General features: G+C 37.1%; 2 protein-coding genes across 8 annotated transcripts in view; both read left to right on the forward strand.

Annotated features, from left to right (window-relative positions):
• Positions 1 to 6,294, forward strand: part of LOC106070202 (putative ferric-chelate reductase 1 homolog) — a 46,636-nt gene extending 40,342 nt beyond the window's left edge. For all 5 annotated transcript variants that reach the window (XM_056008246.1, XM_056008275.1, XM_056008253.1 and 2 more), the window contains 4 exons: positions 51 to 140; positions 305 to 461; positions 2,430 to 2,564; positions 3,153 to 6,294. In XM_056008246.1, the coding sequence (XP_055864221.1) occupies positions 51 to 140; positions 305 to 461; positions 2,430 to 2,564; positions 3,153 to 3,304 (534 nt within the window). In that variant the 3' untranslated portion in view covers positions 3,305 to 6,294. The remainder of the gene's footprint in view (positions 1 to 50; positions 141 to 304; positions 462 to 2,429; positions 2,565 to 3,152) is intronic.
• A 4,440-nt stretch (positions 6,295 to 10,734) lies between these two features.
• The window catches only part of LOC106070201 (ferric-chelate reductase 1-like), a 36,958-nt gene continuing 33,299 nt past the window's right edge, over positions 10,735 to 14,393 (forward strand). Inside the window, exon 1 of one of the 3 annotated variants that reach the window (XM_056008296.1) lies at positions 10,735 to 11,203. The gene's annotated coding sequence lies outside the window, so the exon portion shown is untranslated. Of the gene's footprint in view, positions 11,204 to 13,418; positions 13,627 to 13,874; positions 14,134 to 14,393 lie in introns of those variants that run through there. The other 2 variants (XM_056008294.1, XM_056008306.1) reach the window with 2 other exon arrangements.

Below are 14,393 nucleotides of genomic sequence, written 5' to 3' on the forward strand. Positions count from 1 at the left end.
GTCTTCTTCTTGTCATGGTCAACTAAACATAACTGTATTTCTTTCATCAGATTCACCGAGCCCTGGCCATTGGAGTCGTTTCTCTCACTGTCATAGCTTTCACTTGTGTTTTCTCTCAGTTTGGACTTGAAATACGAAAGGTTGCCGTTTTCTTAGATATGAACTAAATATCGAGACAAAATACTTAGGACTAAATAGAAATATTACATGCATTATAAACATCGTTAAAGGATAGTGAGCTGTTTAGCAGCCAGGTCAATATTATGCATTATCTATCTACATATAACATCATTTCGTCACCCAGAGTTCAGTGCCCCATTCCTACGTTGGGCTGACCGTTCTAACGCTGGTCATACTCCAACTTATTTTTGGGATGCTACGCCCTGGACCAGACGACAAAGTGAGAGTCTATTTCAACTGGGGTCATCAGATCCTAGGTCAAATAATTCACTTATTAGCAGGTATGTTTAAGTAATATTAAAGCTTGCTCATCGTAACGTTGCATATTGTTTTGTGAGGCGCTTCCACGCTGTGTCCTATGTAGATAAATCAAACGGAGGTAACACTGAAACAACGAAATCAAAGAACACAGACAAAAGGCTAACACTAGAAGATAGTCGACACTGAAAGCGAATGTCGAACAAAAAGTTTAATAATAAGGAAGGGGACCGTTGAATGTCGTCAAGCTAAATCTCTACGTTCCTAAAACCTGCCTCTAAATAGAGCTGTCAAAAGTAGTATGTTTACATTTCGCTATTCTTCCTAAAATCCTCGTCTCCTTTTTTAATTTGTCGTGTCATTGTCTCTAATTGAAAACTTCCCCCCCCCCCCAAATTCCTCATCGTGCCATAACTGCCATAACACTTTCTTGTTTTGTTATTTAAACATCCCAGATGCTCCCTCACAATTGAAGATTATTACATCCTAGAGCAAACTACGTCCAATATAGCTGAGCTGGGGGATGGCGGCAAGCAGGGTTCGAACCATAGAATGACAGTCCAGAGCTCGTACTACACGACCAGTCAGCCATATATTGTTGCCATTTCTTTAACAGTGTTATTTCGTTACTTATGAAAAATTTCCGATAACCAGAAAACTACCTTTTAAAAATATTAATTCATAAGTTCTCTCCCTTTGGTTAATTTAAAAATAATAATAGGAAGAAGAAGAAGACTATGTATGATCCAAACAGTTCTAAGCAGTGGAATGAAGTTTGACAAATCGATGCAGATTGAACTGTATCCAGTGACCTGGCTTAACTAAGCTTTTCCTTTTGGTGGTTGGTTCAACAAAGTACGAGACAATATAACGTCTTTATATTCATTATCTCATTTCTGCCCGTGGTCCCGTCTGGGGCAAAGGCCACCAACCAGCTTCCTCCAGGCGTCTCGGTTCTGGGCGAGTCTCACAAACTGTCCCCACGTCTTGACTGTCTGCTTGGCATCTGCTTAGAGATGGTGGTCTTCGGCCTGCCGGCTTCCAGATGATTCTGGCTTTCACCGACATGCGTCTTAAACCTTTCAGCTGGAGGTCCATCATCTCCCAGGTCCGTGACTTCCGTAGATTTGCTGTTTGTATTACATTGTACTGAAACGTTTTGACGGGTCACTTTGACCCTAAGTGTATCACCTTAGCTTGAGGCATGGTGTCTGAGACTACTGACCCTCTTGTACCTAGGTTCTTTTGTTTAAATGTTAAGTAGCCAGAACAATATATAAATAGAGAAAAAAATCCACTTTCAGACCTTGTGGTCTATAGGGCAGATGATGTAAAGGTCATCTGATTCTGTGGCCTACGGTTAACGAGGGTGTCATGTAGCCAGCACAACGACCAACCTCCTTTACTTTTCCCCAACTAATGTCAGATACCCATTAGAACTGGGTGGACTCAGAGGTACCCAGGGATCCCAAAATTAAAAATCCCAGTCTCCACCAGGAACCCGTGCCCAGCGGTTCGGAAGCCAAGCCACAGCCACCGCGCCTCCTATTCTAGGAATCTAGAAACAATATGCTGCTGCTGTAAACTTCATGCTGAAACCATTCAGTCTAAGATGATGTTCATTCGTTTTTTTTTTAATCAGGTGTAATTAGAGAGTTACGGTCGTCCTAAGAGTGTCGGTACAGGTCAAAGTAAAGTAGTAACACTTTCAAACCTTGAGATCTAAGGGGCCGATGATGTGAAGGTCAGTTGTTTTTCTGGCCGACGATTATCGAGCACAATGACCAACCATCTTTACTTTTCCTGACTAATGCTAGGTACCCATCATATTGGGTGGTTTCAGGGGCGTATTCTAAAAATCCCAAAATTCAAACTCCCAGTTTTCTCCCAGTTTCTCTCAGCTATTTCCTGACCTTCCAAGAACTTGGTCAATCTTCAATCAAGTCTTTTTGGTTTTTAATTCAGTTGTTTTGTTTGTATTTCTTCCACAGCCGTGACAATGTTTTTAGGTTTCAATATGAAACAGACAGTGTACAACGTCAAGTCATTTGGCACAACTGTCTTATGTGTCTGGTTAGTGGGTCAACTGGCCTGGCACATCATTTTTGAAATTATCAAGTGTAAAGGTGCGTTTAGTGGTAGATAGTTATTTAAAGAAAAGATTACTTACAATCATGAGTTTAAAAAAGGCAAGAAAAAAATACAATTAAAAATCAAAGATGATTTATCGGATAGATTGAATAGCTAAGATGAATTATCAGTAACTCTGCTATAATTAGAATTATGTATTTACTTTTCAATACAAATCCTCTTAAATGCCTTTGACGCAGTGCTGTCTGGGTCCAATACATTATTGTTAACAGTGCATGAGGGAGCAGTTCATTTTCATTGTAATCTAGGATTTTTTTTGTTTGCTTTGATTGTGAACAGTGACACGCAAGTCGATTATTTAACCCTTAAAGTGCTGAACTGTTTTATAATGAGTGCATACACATTCTGATGTTTAGAGGCTAAACTACCACACGCGCTTTTAGGGTTAAGTGCCCCCCCCCCAAACAAGTCGACATGAATATGATTCCCTTGCCGAAAATGGTTAATCCCCATTGACTTAATGTCACAATTGTTTGTATTTAATAACATTGGCTGTCTTTCATTTCTAAGCTGTATCAAAACAATACTTTGAACAAGTCTGCATTTTGTTTGTATTCTTGAAGGTAAACGCCAAGAGAGCAGTAGCATCAATGGAGAAGTGGAGAAAGACAAAAAAGACAAAACATCCAAAAGTTTGACTCTAGTTCTTCTTTTATACGCTCTGTTTTTGCTCATTGTGACAATAGCGGCAATGTCAGCTGTCTTCATCTATTAAGTTCAAGTCTGTATTCAAGACAAATCATTCAGTTGTATACGATTTTAAATAGTAGTAAGGAACATTTGAAATAATTCTTACTATTTGAGAAATATGTTTTAACAAATATGTATGTGTGTTGTTGTATACAATTTGTGTTTGCTTTTCAAGTTTCGGATGTTCCTTCAACTTCCTAGAGCAAACTTTTCAAGTTTCGGATGTTCCTTCAACTTCCTAGAGCAAACTTTTCAAGTTTCGGATGTTCCTTCAACTTCCTAGAGCAAACTTTTCAAGTTTCGGATGTTCCTTCAACTTCCTAGAGCAAACTTTTCAAGTTTCGGATGTTCCTTCAACTTAGTAGAGCAAACTTTTCAAGTTTCGGATGTTCCTTCAACTTCCTAGAGCAAACTGATGACGGGGGATGGCAACGGGTTAGGGTTTGAACCCGTCACTATCAAGACGACCGAACGACAGCCAAGCGCGCATACCGCAGCCATCATGGTATCCACTTTGTATTTCTCAAGTGGAGAAGTGGATTGGTTAATGATATTTGACTACTATGGGACTAATCTCTGAATATGCATGACTTGAAGTCTCACATCTCAGAACTCTGACATATAAGCACAAACGCAGCTTGTATTGATATAACGAAGACGAATAGAAAGCATACCTTCTGCATTGAAGAGTTACATTCAACTAAAAAAAAGTGTATTTTTAGAAATATAATTTTGTAGTAATCAATTTTATTTCCTTGTATTTATCATCTTATTTCTTGAATACACTTCGATAGATCTACAGAGAGTCTAATTGCTAGTTATTACTCTGTTAAAATGGTTGAGGTTTAAAATATTTTGTTTGGTTTCTACTCTAGTATAAACAAGTTGTCAGTCTAAATAAGACTATAGTTATTAGTTACATTTTACTGTTCCCTCAACAATGATAACTTTCAACGACCGTTATTCGACATTCCCTTGGTAAAGGTTTGTTTAACCCAAAAGTAGAACATTTCCATTATAACGAAGTAAAGCAAGCTTCATTGTTAAGATGTTTGTTCATTTAAAAAAATCAAAATTATCAGTGATTATTTATAGATCTAGGGGGAAAAGTAGCTTCAAAAACTTTCATGTGGTGCTAAATAAAATAGAAAATATATTTTTTTTAAATCTAAAGTAGGCCTATATTTACGAAATTCTAGTCATTAAAATCTTGTGCTGAAAAATCTGACTTACTGAATAACATTGATACATTGGCAAATCTTTCCAATATTGAGTTATAATTAATGAACATTGTGGAAATTATTAGTTCAACACGGCACACATTGTTTGGAATCAATGGAAAAAAAATGTGTTCATGATTTGTGAAGAATAGAAATAATGTGCTACTTATAAAGGTCATCCTAACTCTAGGTTTTCAGTTTCCAGATCGTCTCAGATGCCCCCATACTTTGACTTTGTGCTGACACCAAATGTGTGTCTCTTATAAAGATTTGGTCTTTTTGCCCGTTCACTTCATTGTTTGTACATGTCATTGCCACTGTTGCCCCATTTCAAATAAATGGTGATGTTTTCCATGTCATTCGTCTAGTTGCCCCTTAGAAGAAATATTCCAGTTTTCTAATTGACCATTCACTAATCCAGTCGTCCTATACAAATCATTGTTTCTCTACCCTCCTTTTGTTTTCCTGTTGTTGATGCTCGTTGACTTATATAACACCTATCTGCTGGTAGACAACTAAACCAATGTATTCGTATACTAGTTTAACTTAAACAACTTGAAATAATTTGAATTACTTCTTTGTGAATGAAACTAAATATAACCTTTGTTACAATATAGACAAATTCAACTTGAAGTGAAATTAAATCAACGGATATTGAAACAAATCTAACTCACTATCAAACCCCGTCCTTACACTCTGGAGTCGTCTGCTGCCCTACTTAACACAGCTTACGACGGGGCCGCCTATTTTGCATCATTCTACAAGACCAGCATGAAGTTAATGCTCTCTCTACAAATTACAATAAATACTCCCTTTCTATATAACCTAGTAAACACACACACTCCACAACACCCCCCACCCCTCATAGAGTTTGCTCCTGTCACCAATTTTTCTATTCATCGGTTGCTGTTTTTTTAACGTTAGACTTGCTGTCATCTTTTTTTTTTTTGTTTGCAATGAGATTCTTTTTACAATACCTCTAGGCCTACTCAAGTCAGATTTTCATGCCACCTGGAGGGTGGAACCTGGACACGGAGTTTCAAAAACGGCTCTGGCGATTTTCCTAGAAATGCAACATTTGATTTGCTAGCTCGTTGGACACACAGGGAAAACTCTTATTGGACCGTTTTAATTTTTAAAGTAAAAAAAAAAAAGACAAAAGTAAATTTAAATTTGGACAGAAAACTAGATCTAGATGTAGACCCAACATCGGTTCTTGAGAGGACTATCGCGTTCGGGAATTACCGAATATAGAACATTATTGATTCAACAGTTTAGTAAATTAATGTTCAGTACAAAAAATGTGCACCGTCTTCTAAGTCTAGATCTAAAGCTTATCATTGGACTATTATAAAGTGTAGTAGATCTGGGGAACAACAATCGCTCTCTAAGTTTGTATAAAGGAGGTATTATCTTTTTTTTTTAAAAGTATTTTTAATGTTTTTACTTGTTTAAACATCTTTTTCAAATGTTTGTATGCTTCTGTAATGTTTGTATGCTTCTGTAATGTTTGTATGCTTCTGTAATGTTTGTATGCTTCTGTAATAATTGTATACTTCTGCTATGCATAAGTGCCTTATAGACATTCTTTATAAATGACTTAATAGAACTAAAATGAACAAGACGGAAGTGGACATATTTAGACACATGTTGTTTTGTAACATAGTTGTGAACATTTTAAATGAACTTTTTTTTCCTTTTTATTATGTTCTTCCGTTTGTTGCATTGTTTGATTTCCGTGACAACAATTTGAAACTAATTCTACACTCTACTCATTAAACTCTAAAATTGTAAACATGTCTCGTTGTCTTTTGTTAGCGAACATGGACGCACAAACACACAAGGTTATAAATACAAACACAAACTAGAAAGTCAGATTTTTAAAATCATAACCAAGTGTTTGTATGCAGAAAGGTTTGTATATATGGGCATTAACCACAAAATAAAGATATGAAACAGAAACACGTTATGATTTTAACAACAAGTCTGAGTTGAACAAGATGGGCTAGCGGGACTTTCTACAAGATGGGCTAGCGGGACTTTCTACAAGATGGGCTAGCGGGACTTTCTACAAGATGGGCTAGCGGGACTTTCTACAAGATGGGCTAGCGGGACTTTCTAAAAGATGGGCTAGCGGGACTTTCTACAAGATGGGCTAGCGGGACTTTCTACAAGATGGGCGAACAAGTATTTTAGTAAGAAGGGCTATCGAGAGTTTTTAACAAGAAAGGGCAGGTGAGATTTTTTACTGTCGTTGCAAGTACGCAAGATAAACATTCTTTAGTTTGTCATCCATACGACTTATTTAGTTTGAATATTTTGTTTTTTAATTTTGAAAGAATAGAATTGAAATTTGAAAGCAAACCTTAATTTAAGGTGTTTCCTTTCAAAGAGCTTTGTTCAATCTTAAATATTTCTAGATATATAAAGATTTTGTAACTTACTATCCAACAGAAAAAAAAAATTCGGTCCCCTGTTTCAAATATTGGAGGAAATAATCAACTATAGAAAAGTTTTTATATTCATTTTATTCTATTTACTTTTAAAGTGATAATAACTCATTGACGCCAAAACGACTTTAGTATGATACGTATACCTTTGTCTACAATTTTGTTTTACAACTTCAAATAAGTTTTCCATATATATAATAATATATATATATATATCTAGAGGGAGGGAGAGAGAGGGGGGGAGAGAGAGAGAGGGGGGGGGGGGAGAGATAATTAGGGTAAACAGGCCTCAAATAGTAATGCCCCTGTTTAAATTTCTGGATCCGCCAATGTCAAATGACCCTCACCTTCCTTTTTTTTGCCAATCCTGCTATTTCTGTTTAATGAATCATGCCTTATCAAGCCTCGTCCAAATAACGGCGCGTCGATTGAAATCAAATCACGTATTTGAAGTATATTTCTGTTGCATGTTTCTGCACTACATGCCCGACTGCTGCTAAACTAATCAGCAGTGGCCTAGCACGAGGGGGAGACCCCAAATGTTATCGCCATTCAAAATGAAAAAAAAAAGTTTTGAGATAAGTCTTCAGCAAGTAAATACCAGCGACCAACTATTTGCGCACATATTTGAATGATTACTAAAATGATTGCTTAAATTAAAATGGTAGAAAATGATAAGGTCTGAAGTGTCAATGTCACACGGTCTCATTGCTAGACAAAGGTCTGTGAACCATGGGCTAGAACTGCAGAAGCTGATAACAAGATATTCAGTGTAACCACGCAGGCTGCGCTGTGACTTCTTGACGTCTCTTACCACTAGCTACGCAGACTATCCCTAAAATTGTAACCAAGAAAAAAAAATTCTGCTGGCGGCAATCAGGAACAAACGAACAACAGAAGTAGAACAAGAAGAAAGGAGTGTGTGTATGTGTGTCTGCCTAATCGTGTCCTCAGCGACAAACCCAAAAGTGATCAGCAACATACACAAAATATTTGTGAAGAAGACAATTCATCTGTGGAAGAAGCTGATGACATTTTTTATAAAAAAAAGGAAAATTGTTTACCGCTTAGGAATTGATCCTATTAAATGAACAATAAAGGTGGGAGAATGGGACGTACGTTTGTAGCGAAATTCGGGAAAATACTTTGTTTATAATCCATTGCTATTTACAGTGTCACCTTAACCGAAAACAAAAGTGTTTAAAGAGGATCAAGAAATTATTTAATCATGTGTTCAAATACAAATAGGGTAGTGAAAGAAGTGGGCGTTCTAATTCGAAGCCAGTCTTTGCACCCAGTGAACCGAATTATCTACATCTTTTATTTATTGTATTATTAATGTGATGTATTCAAAAGAAGATCTCCACAGTCAGAACAAGATAATTTTTGAGACAACTAGAATTATGTTTCTATTATTGTAAATTCGATTTGTTTTTTTTTTCAGTGCATATTTACAAGTAAAATGGATGCATAGCAAAGCCCATTCTCTTCTTGTTTTTTTTTTAATAATGTACAATATTTGTGCAATGTGATGCAACAGTGGTGACACACACACACAGGAGAAGCTGCAGCCACTAATGTTCAGTTTTTCCCAGGCCTGTAAAGTTTATGTGCTGACAATCAGCATAAAGAAGACCAATGTGATGGAACCGAGCCTGCGCCACCTACCATATCTCTAGATGAATCTCTGCTAGATATTGTGCACTAATTCGGCTACTTGGGCTCAACAATTCTAGACGCTTCTGTCCTTAGACGAAAGGATCAAAATGGTCATTGGTAAGGCTTCATTAACTTTCGATAGACTGTAATCGCGCGTCTGGGAAAACAATTTACTTAGACTAAGATCTTCCCCGCCGTTTGGCGCATTGGGCGGCAGGCTGTCTCCACAAAGATCTGTTACTGGCAATATCTTGAAGACCCTTCCCACCTGGTGTCCACTGCTCTGAGGTCCTCCATGAAAGTGTTGTGCCTAGTTAAACTAGGACGTCTCTATTTGCGCTTTCCACGTATTGGCCTCCATGTCGTCGCAACTTTTGGTATGCGTAATTCATTCTGTCGGAGAACATGTCCCGTAAACCTCATGCGACGCTCTGTCACAATCTCATTAAGTGGTCGACTCCCCGTTCGGCATATGATTTCTTTGCTTGAGACCTGATCCCTGTAACTGACTCCTAACCTGGGAAAACAAACAAATAAAAAAAAATCATATCGAAAACAAAGCTCCAAGTCTACAACACAAGTGTTCTGAGTACCATACTGTACGCGTATACGGTAGCATACACCACATATGCAAAATAAGAGCGCAAACTAAACGCGTTCCTCGTGCGTTGTCTCCGCCGTATCTTAAAAATTACAGAACAAGCGAAGCTGAGATACTAACCTGCTCAGGTCTTCACAGTATTTCAGCCACAGGCAACACATCCCTAAAGTCATCCTCTACGGTACGGGCAACTTGCGACTGGCTCAAGAAAACCTGGTCACCCAAACTCCGTTATGTGGATGTAATCAAACTAGACCTCCAAGAAATGGTCATCGATGCTGACTTCTGGGAAAACATAGCCTTCGACGGTAGACCGCATTATGTTGAGAGAGGAAAAAGCAATGACCTCTGAGATGGAAGAGAAGCCTGCCAAACATGAACTTGCTGGTTTATTTACCACCAAAGCAAACGTCACCTGGACCTGAACAAGTGTTCTACGAGATAAACTATATTTTTTCTACGACTGAAGAAGGCCAACGAATTATGCAAATTGTATAGAAATAAGAAAACAGTTCTCAAACATGTAAAAATGGTAGATTGTCTTTTGTCAATACTTTAATGTGGACACCGGCCATTCAAATTGAAACACAATTATAGTACAAATCACAACTATCATTAATTTTCTTTGAAGTTTGTTTCTGGTAATAACTGACAACTTTTTAGTATGACGTGTCAGTGGACATTCTGTGTTCTACGTTTTCTTCTTTAGTTTTGCTCTCTTTGAGACAACACCTTGAGACACCTTGAGACAACACAATATCTTGAGACAACACAACACCTTGAGACAACACAACACCTTGAGACAACACCTTGAGACAACACCTTTAGACACCTTGAGACAACACCTTGTGACATCCCCTTCAGATACCTTGAGACAACACCATGAGACAACACCTTGAGACAACACCTTGAGACAACACCATGAGACAACACCTTGTGACATCCCCTTCAGATACCTTGAGACAACAACATGTGACAACACCTTGAGACAACACCTTGAGACAACACCATGAGACAACACCTTGAGACAATACCTTGAGACAACACCTTGAGACAACACAACACCTTGAGACAACACAACACCTTGAGACAACACAACACCTTGAGACAACACAACACCTTGAGACAACACAACACCTTGAGACAACACAGCATCGAGACAACACCTTGAGACAACACCTTAAAACAACACCTTGAGACAACACCTTGAGACAACACCTTGAGACAACACCATGAGACAACACCTTGTGACATCCCCTTCAGATACCTTGAGACAACACCATGAGACAACACCATGAGACAACACCATGAGACAACACCTTGAGACAACACCTTGAGATATTAAAACACCTTGAGACAACACAACACCTTGAGACAACACAACACCTTGAGATATTAAAACACCTTGAGACAACACAGCATCGAGACAACACCTTGAGACAACACCTTGAGACAACACCTTGAGACAAAACCTTGAGACAACACCTTGAGACAACACCTTGAGATATTAAAACACCTTGAGACAACACAACACCTTGAGACAACACCTTGAGACAACACCTTGAGACAAAACCTTGAGACAACACCTTGATACACCTTGAGAAACACCTTGAGAAACACCTTGAGACAACACCTTGAGACAACACCTTGAGACAACACCTTGAGACACCTTGAGAAACACCTTGAGACAACACCTGCGTGTTCCATGTTTGGTAGTGTTTCAAACACAAACTATAAAAAAATATGATTGCACTTTTATGTATTTTTAGTAATTGTAAAAATTAGAGCCAAACCTTAACTACACACTCCGAAACCATAACATTGTTATCAGTGGTAACACGAGACTGCAATCTTTGGTCCAATACATTCTCGGATAGATCCAGCTGTATGATCAGGAACTCGAGACTTAACCGAACTAAGCCTTTAAAACTTTCATATCACAAACTACGCAGCCCAAACCTCGATCCTGGACATACACCGTGACCTTAATACAGGTACGTTTTCGCTATATACTTTAAAAAAAAATAATTTTTGAGATAATATGCATCATCACATATAGTAGAAGAAAGATGATTAACTCTGAATGAAATTATTCTGAGTATTAAATCCAGACATATGTCTACTCTCCCTCCCCAAACGATTGGACCAACCTCCACATTGTCCTAACCTCTTCCATTCATTCCAGGCGTAGATCTACATCTGTTAGATTGAGAGCAGATAATTGGTTTAACTTAGTTGACCCCATAGCACGAGACTTAGGATTGGAGGTCAATTAATCAGTAACATTGACATTATCATTTAACACCCCCCACCAAGCCAGCTTCACATACATACACAGACTAGCACAGCCACACCCACCCACATACACACATAAAAGTAAGCCTGCCCCTCTTTCTCACCTTCCTACTCTCGAAAACTATCTATCTATCTATCTATCTATCTATCTATATCTCTCTCTCTATATATATATATATGCGATGTAAACACGATGGAATTAGTTTCGGTTCAAAAACATCTCGATGTACACAATTGGACAGCTTTTTAACAAAAATTATTGATGTCTAGAACAAGGGGGGAGGGGTATTTTTTTTTCTGCTTCCTATCGTACCATTGGAATGACTTTGGTTGGTCCATGTGACTAATTTCTTACTTTCACGACCTTCTTAGTCCTGTACATTGGACCTAGAACTGCATGCCCATTTCTATTACAGTTTTGTTTTTAATAACTTTCACTAAAATTACTTCAACTTTTATGTTTTTGATAAAAAAAATATTTTTCTAACCTGTTTGAAACAATCATGTCGTCGCCGGTAGGGTTTTCTATTGCGTACACACGTTTACCAACTTATAATTACTGTACATTTGTTCTTGTACACAAACGTAGACTTGCTAATTTTTTTTTATAAATCGTCACATGAATTCACCTACAGAAGCTGATATATAGATGACATTACATATTTTTGAACCAATTCGAAATTTTAGAAAATTCATATTAAAACTAAAATTGCATTTGACAAATGAAGGTCCTTACTTTGTAGCCTTGGGACAGCACGACACGACAGCTGGGAGCTTGTAGTGTTACAGTTATGACGTAATCGTTACAGTTAATGAACATGACCAATACTGTTGACATTTTCTAAGGACTGAAAGTAATGTTTGATAATTCATTTCTTGTCAAAATGAGATTTTTTCTTATTACGAAACAATTAAGTTACTTTTATTAGGTATCCACAGGGTTTTAGTACTGACACAATTTTTAGTATAAGAGTAACAATTGAGATGAGTTCTGAACCCAAATAGTATTTTCCTAGTCATCTTTTTCAACCTTTACTCACATTGATATTTTTCTATTGTATAAATACATTTAGGACTATAACTCACAATATATTCTCGAATTCTAAGAATGAAAAAAAAATTACAGTAGAATCTAATTAATCCATTAGATTTCTCTTCCCACTTCCGAAATTTTTGTTTAGAGCTTTGAATTACAGTAACAAAACAAAGTTACAAACATGCTTATTGAACAAAATGTATCACTTACAAATGAGCGTGTTTAAAAAGTATTATTTTTCGAATATATTTTTTTTCGGCGGCGATCTACACTAGGTGATTTGAGTTTTAGGAGTCTTGATTAAGAAACTACACATACTGTCAAGGTTGTTATTCTGTATTTATCCTATTGCTTATAATACGTGATCTGTATGATGGTGAAAGTTAGGTAGATCAGATGTTTTAGAGTAGGTGTAAGTAGTTCTATTGTGACTTCATTAAATGTGTAAGCTGTACGTCTGCCTGTCTGTCTGTCTATCTATCTGTTGCATAAAATAAATGTAATAACTCTAATATTTATTATTTATTTCACTTCAAGTCTCTTGTGTCAGTTTAAGCACATGCTAACATTTGTTTGCTCATGTTGTGAACATTCTTTTTTTCTCAACAGTTTAAAAGCTTGATCAACTCTATCCATCGGGCTCATTATAATAACCAACAGTCATTCATAAAGTTAGTACCCGTCAACACTCAACAATTAGCAGCCCCCCCCCCAAAAAAAAAAAAATCCCCTTCTCCTCCTCGATCTAAAAAATAAAATGACGTCTTTGTCTCTAACCATGAGCCCTCCCCCTCAAATTGAAACCAAGGCCAAGTACCTCGATAGTCTAAGTTCAACATTCGCTGATAAGTTGTGACTCTAATCTTTAGAGTTCAGATCCCCAGAGCTCTATCCCAGAATATTTGGGTGTGTCTGTTAACCAGGTAGACCTTATATACGTTCAATGATTCAAAGCTAGTTATTTCAATAGGTCCACTTCTTTAAACAACGCAGTCAACACCTTTCACAGGGCAAAAGGTCATAAACATTTGTGTTTCTACTAAACATATTTACAAAAAAGCTTTTGGAGTCCAAACATTTCGAGATGTAAGTAGCGTTCAATTAAATTTTACGACCTGAACATTCTTAACTTTCACTTAGACAATGTATTATTATTATCGACCTCTTTAATCTGTTTAACTGATAGCTGAGTGGGCCTAGACTCAATATGTCTCTACTTGAAAATCATTTCAGAAAATATAATTTCACATTGAAGTGTTGGGGAACTATTTATATACAAAAACATCTACGACCAAAGGTTAATTCAATTTTATGCGTAAAATAATATCTTATAAATTGGCAGTTCAATTCTACAATTTGTCTCAAACTCTTCCATTGGCTGTTTTCTCCTTCTACACCCAACTCAACTCAGCAATCGAACTGTGTACCTCGAGCACAGCATCACGTGGACGGGAAAAGTACAGCAACGCTAGTGTATCACATTTCATGATTTTTTTTTAATTCAAGACATTGGATCTTTGTTTTAAGTTACAGTCAGCGGTGTGTGACGTTAGACTATTGTGGCTTATTAGTGATTGTATTCCGGCCGACAAGGTAGTTTCAACTTTTAGCTTTTGATGTAGGGCTTACAACACACAGACTTCTTGAACAGTGTCTGCATCACCTGGTATACGTACATAACATACTTTTATTACAAAGCTTATATCAACTCAGTCAGTCTGTCTGTTTGTTTGGTAAAACGTTTTAACTCATTATTTCTAACACACCTATTCTCGGATCAAGTTGAAACTTTGCACAACTATTTTCTTTTGATTATGTTTTTTTTTAAATAAATATTTTTTGTATATTTTGCT

This window comes from Biomphalaria glabrata, chromosome 1 (genome assembly GCF_947242115.1).
Source record: "Biomphalaria glabrata chromosome 1, xgBioGlab47.1, whole genome shotgun sequence".
NCBI classification, from domain to species: Eukaryota; Metazoa; Mollusca; class Gastropoda; family Planorbidae; genus Biomphalaria; species Biomphalaria glabrata.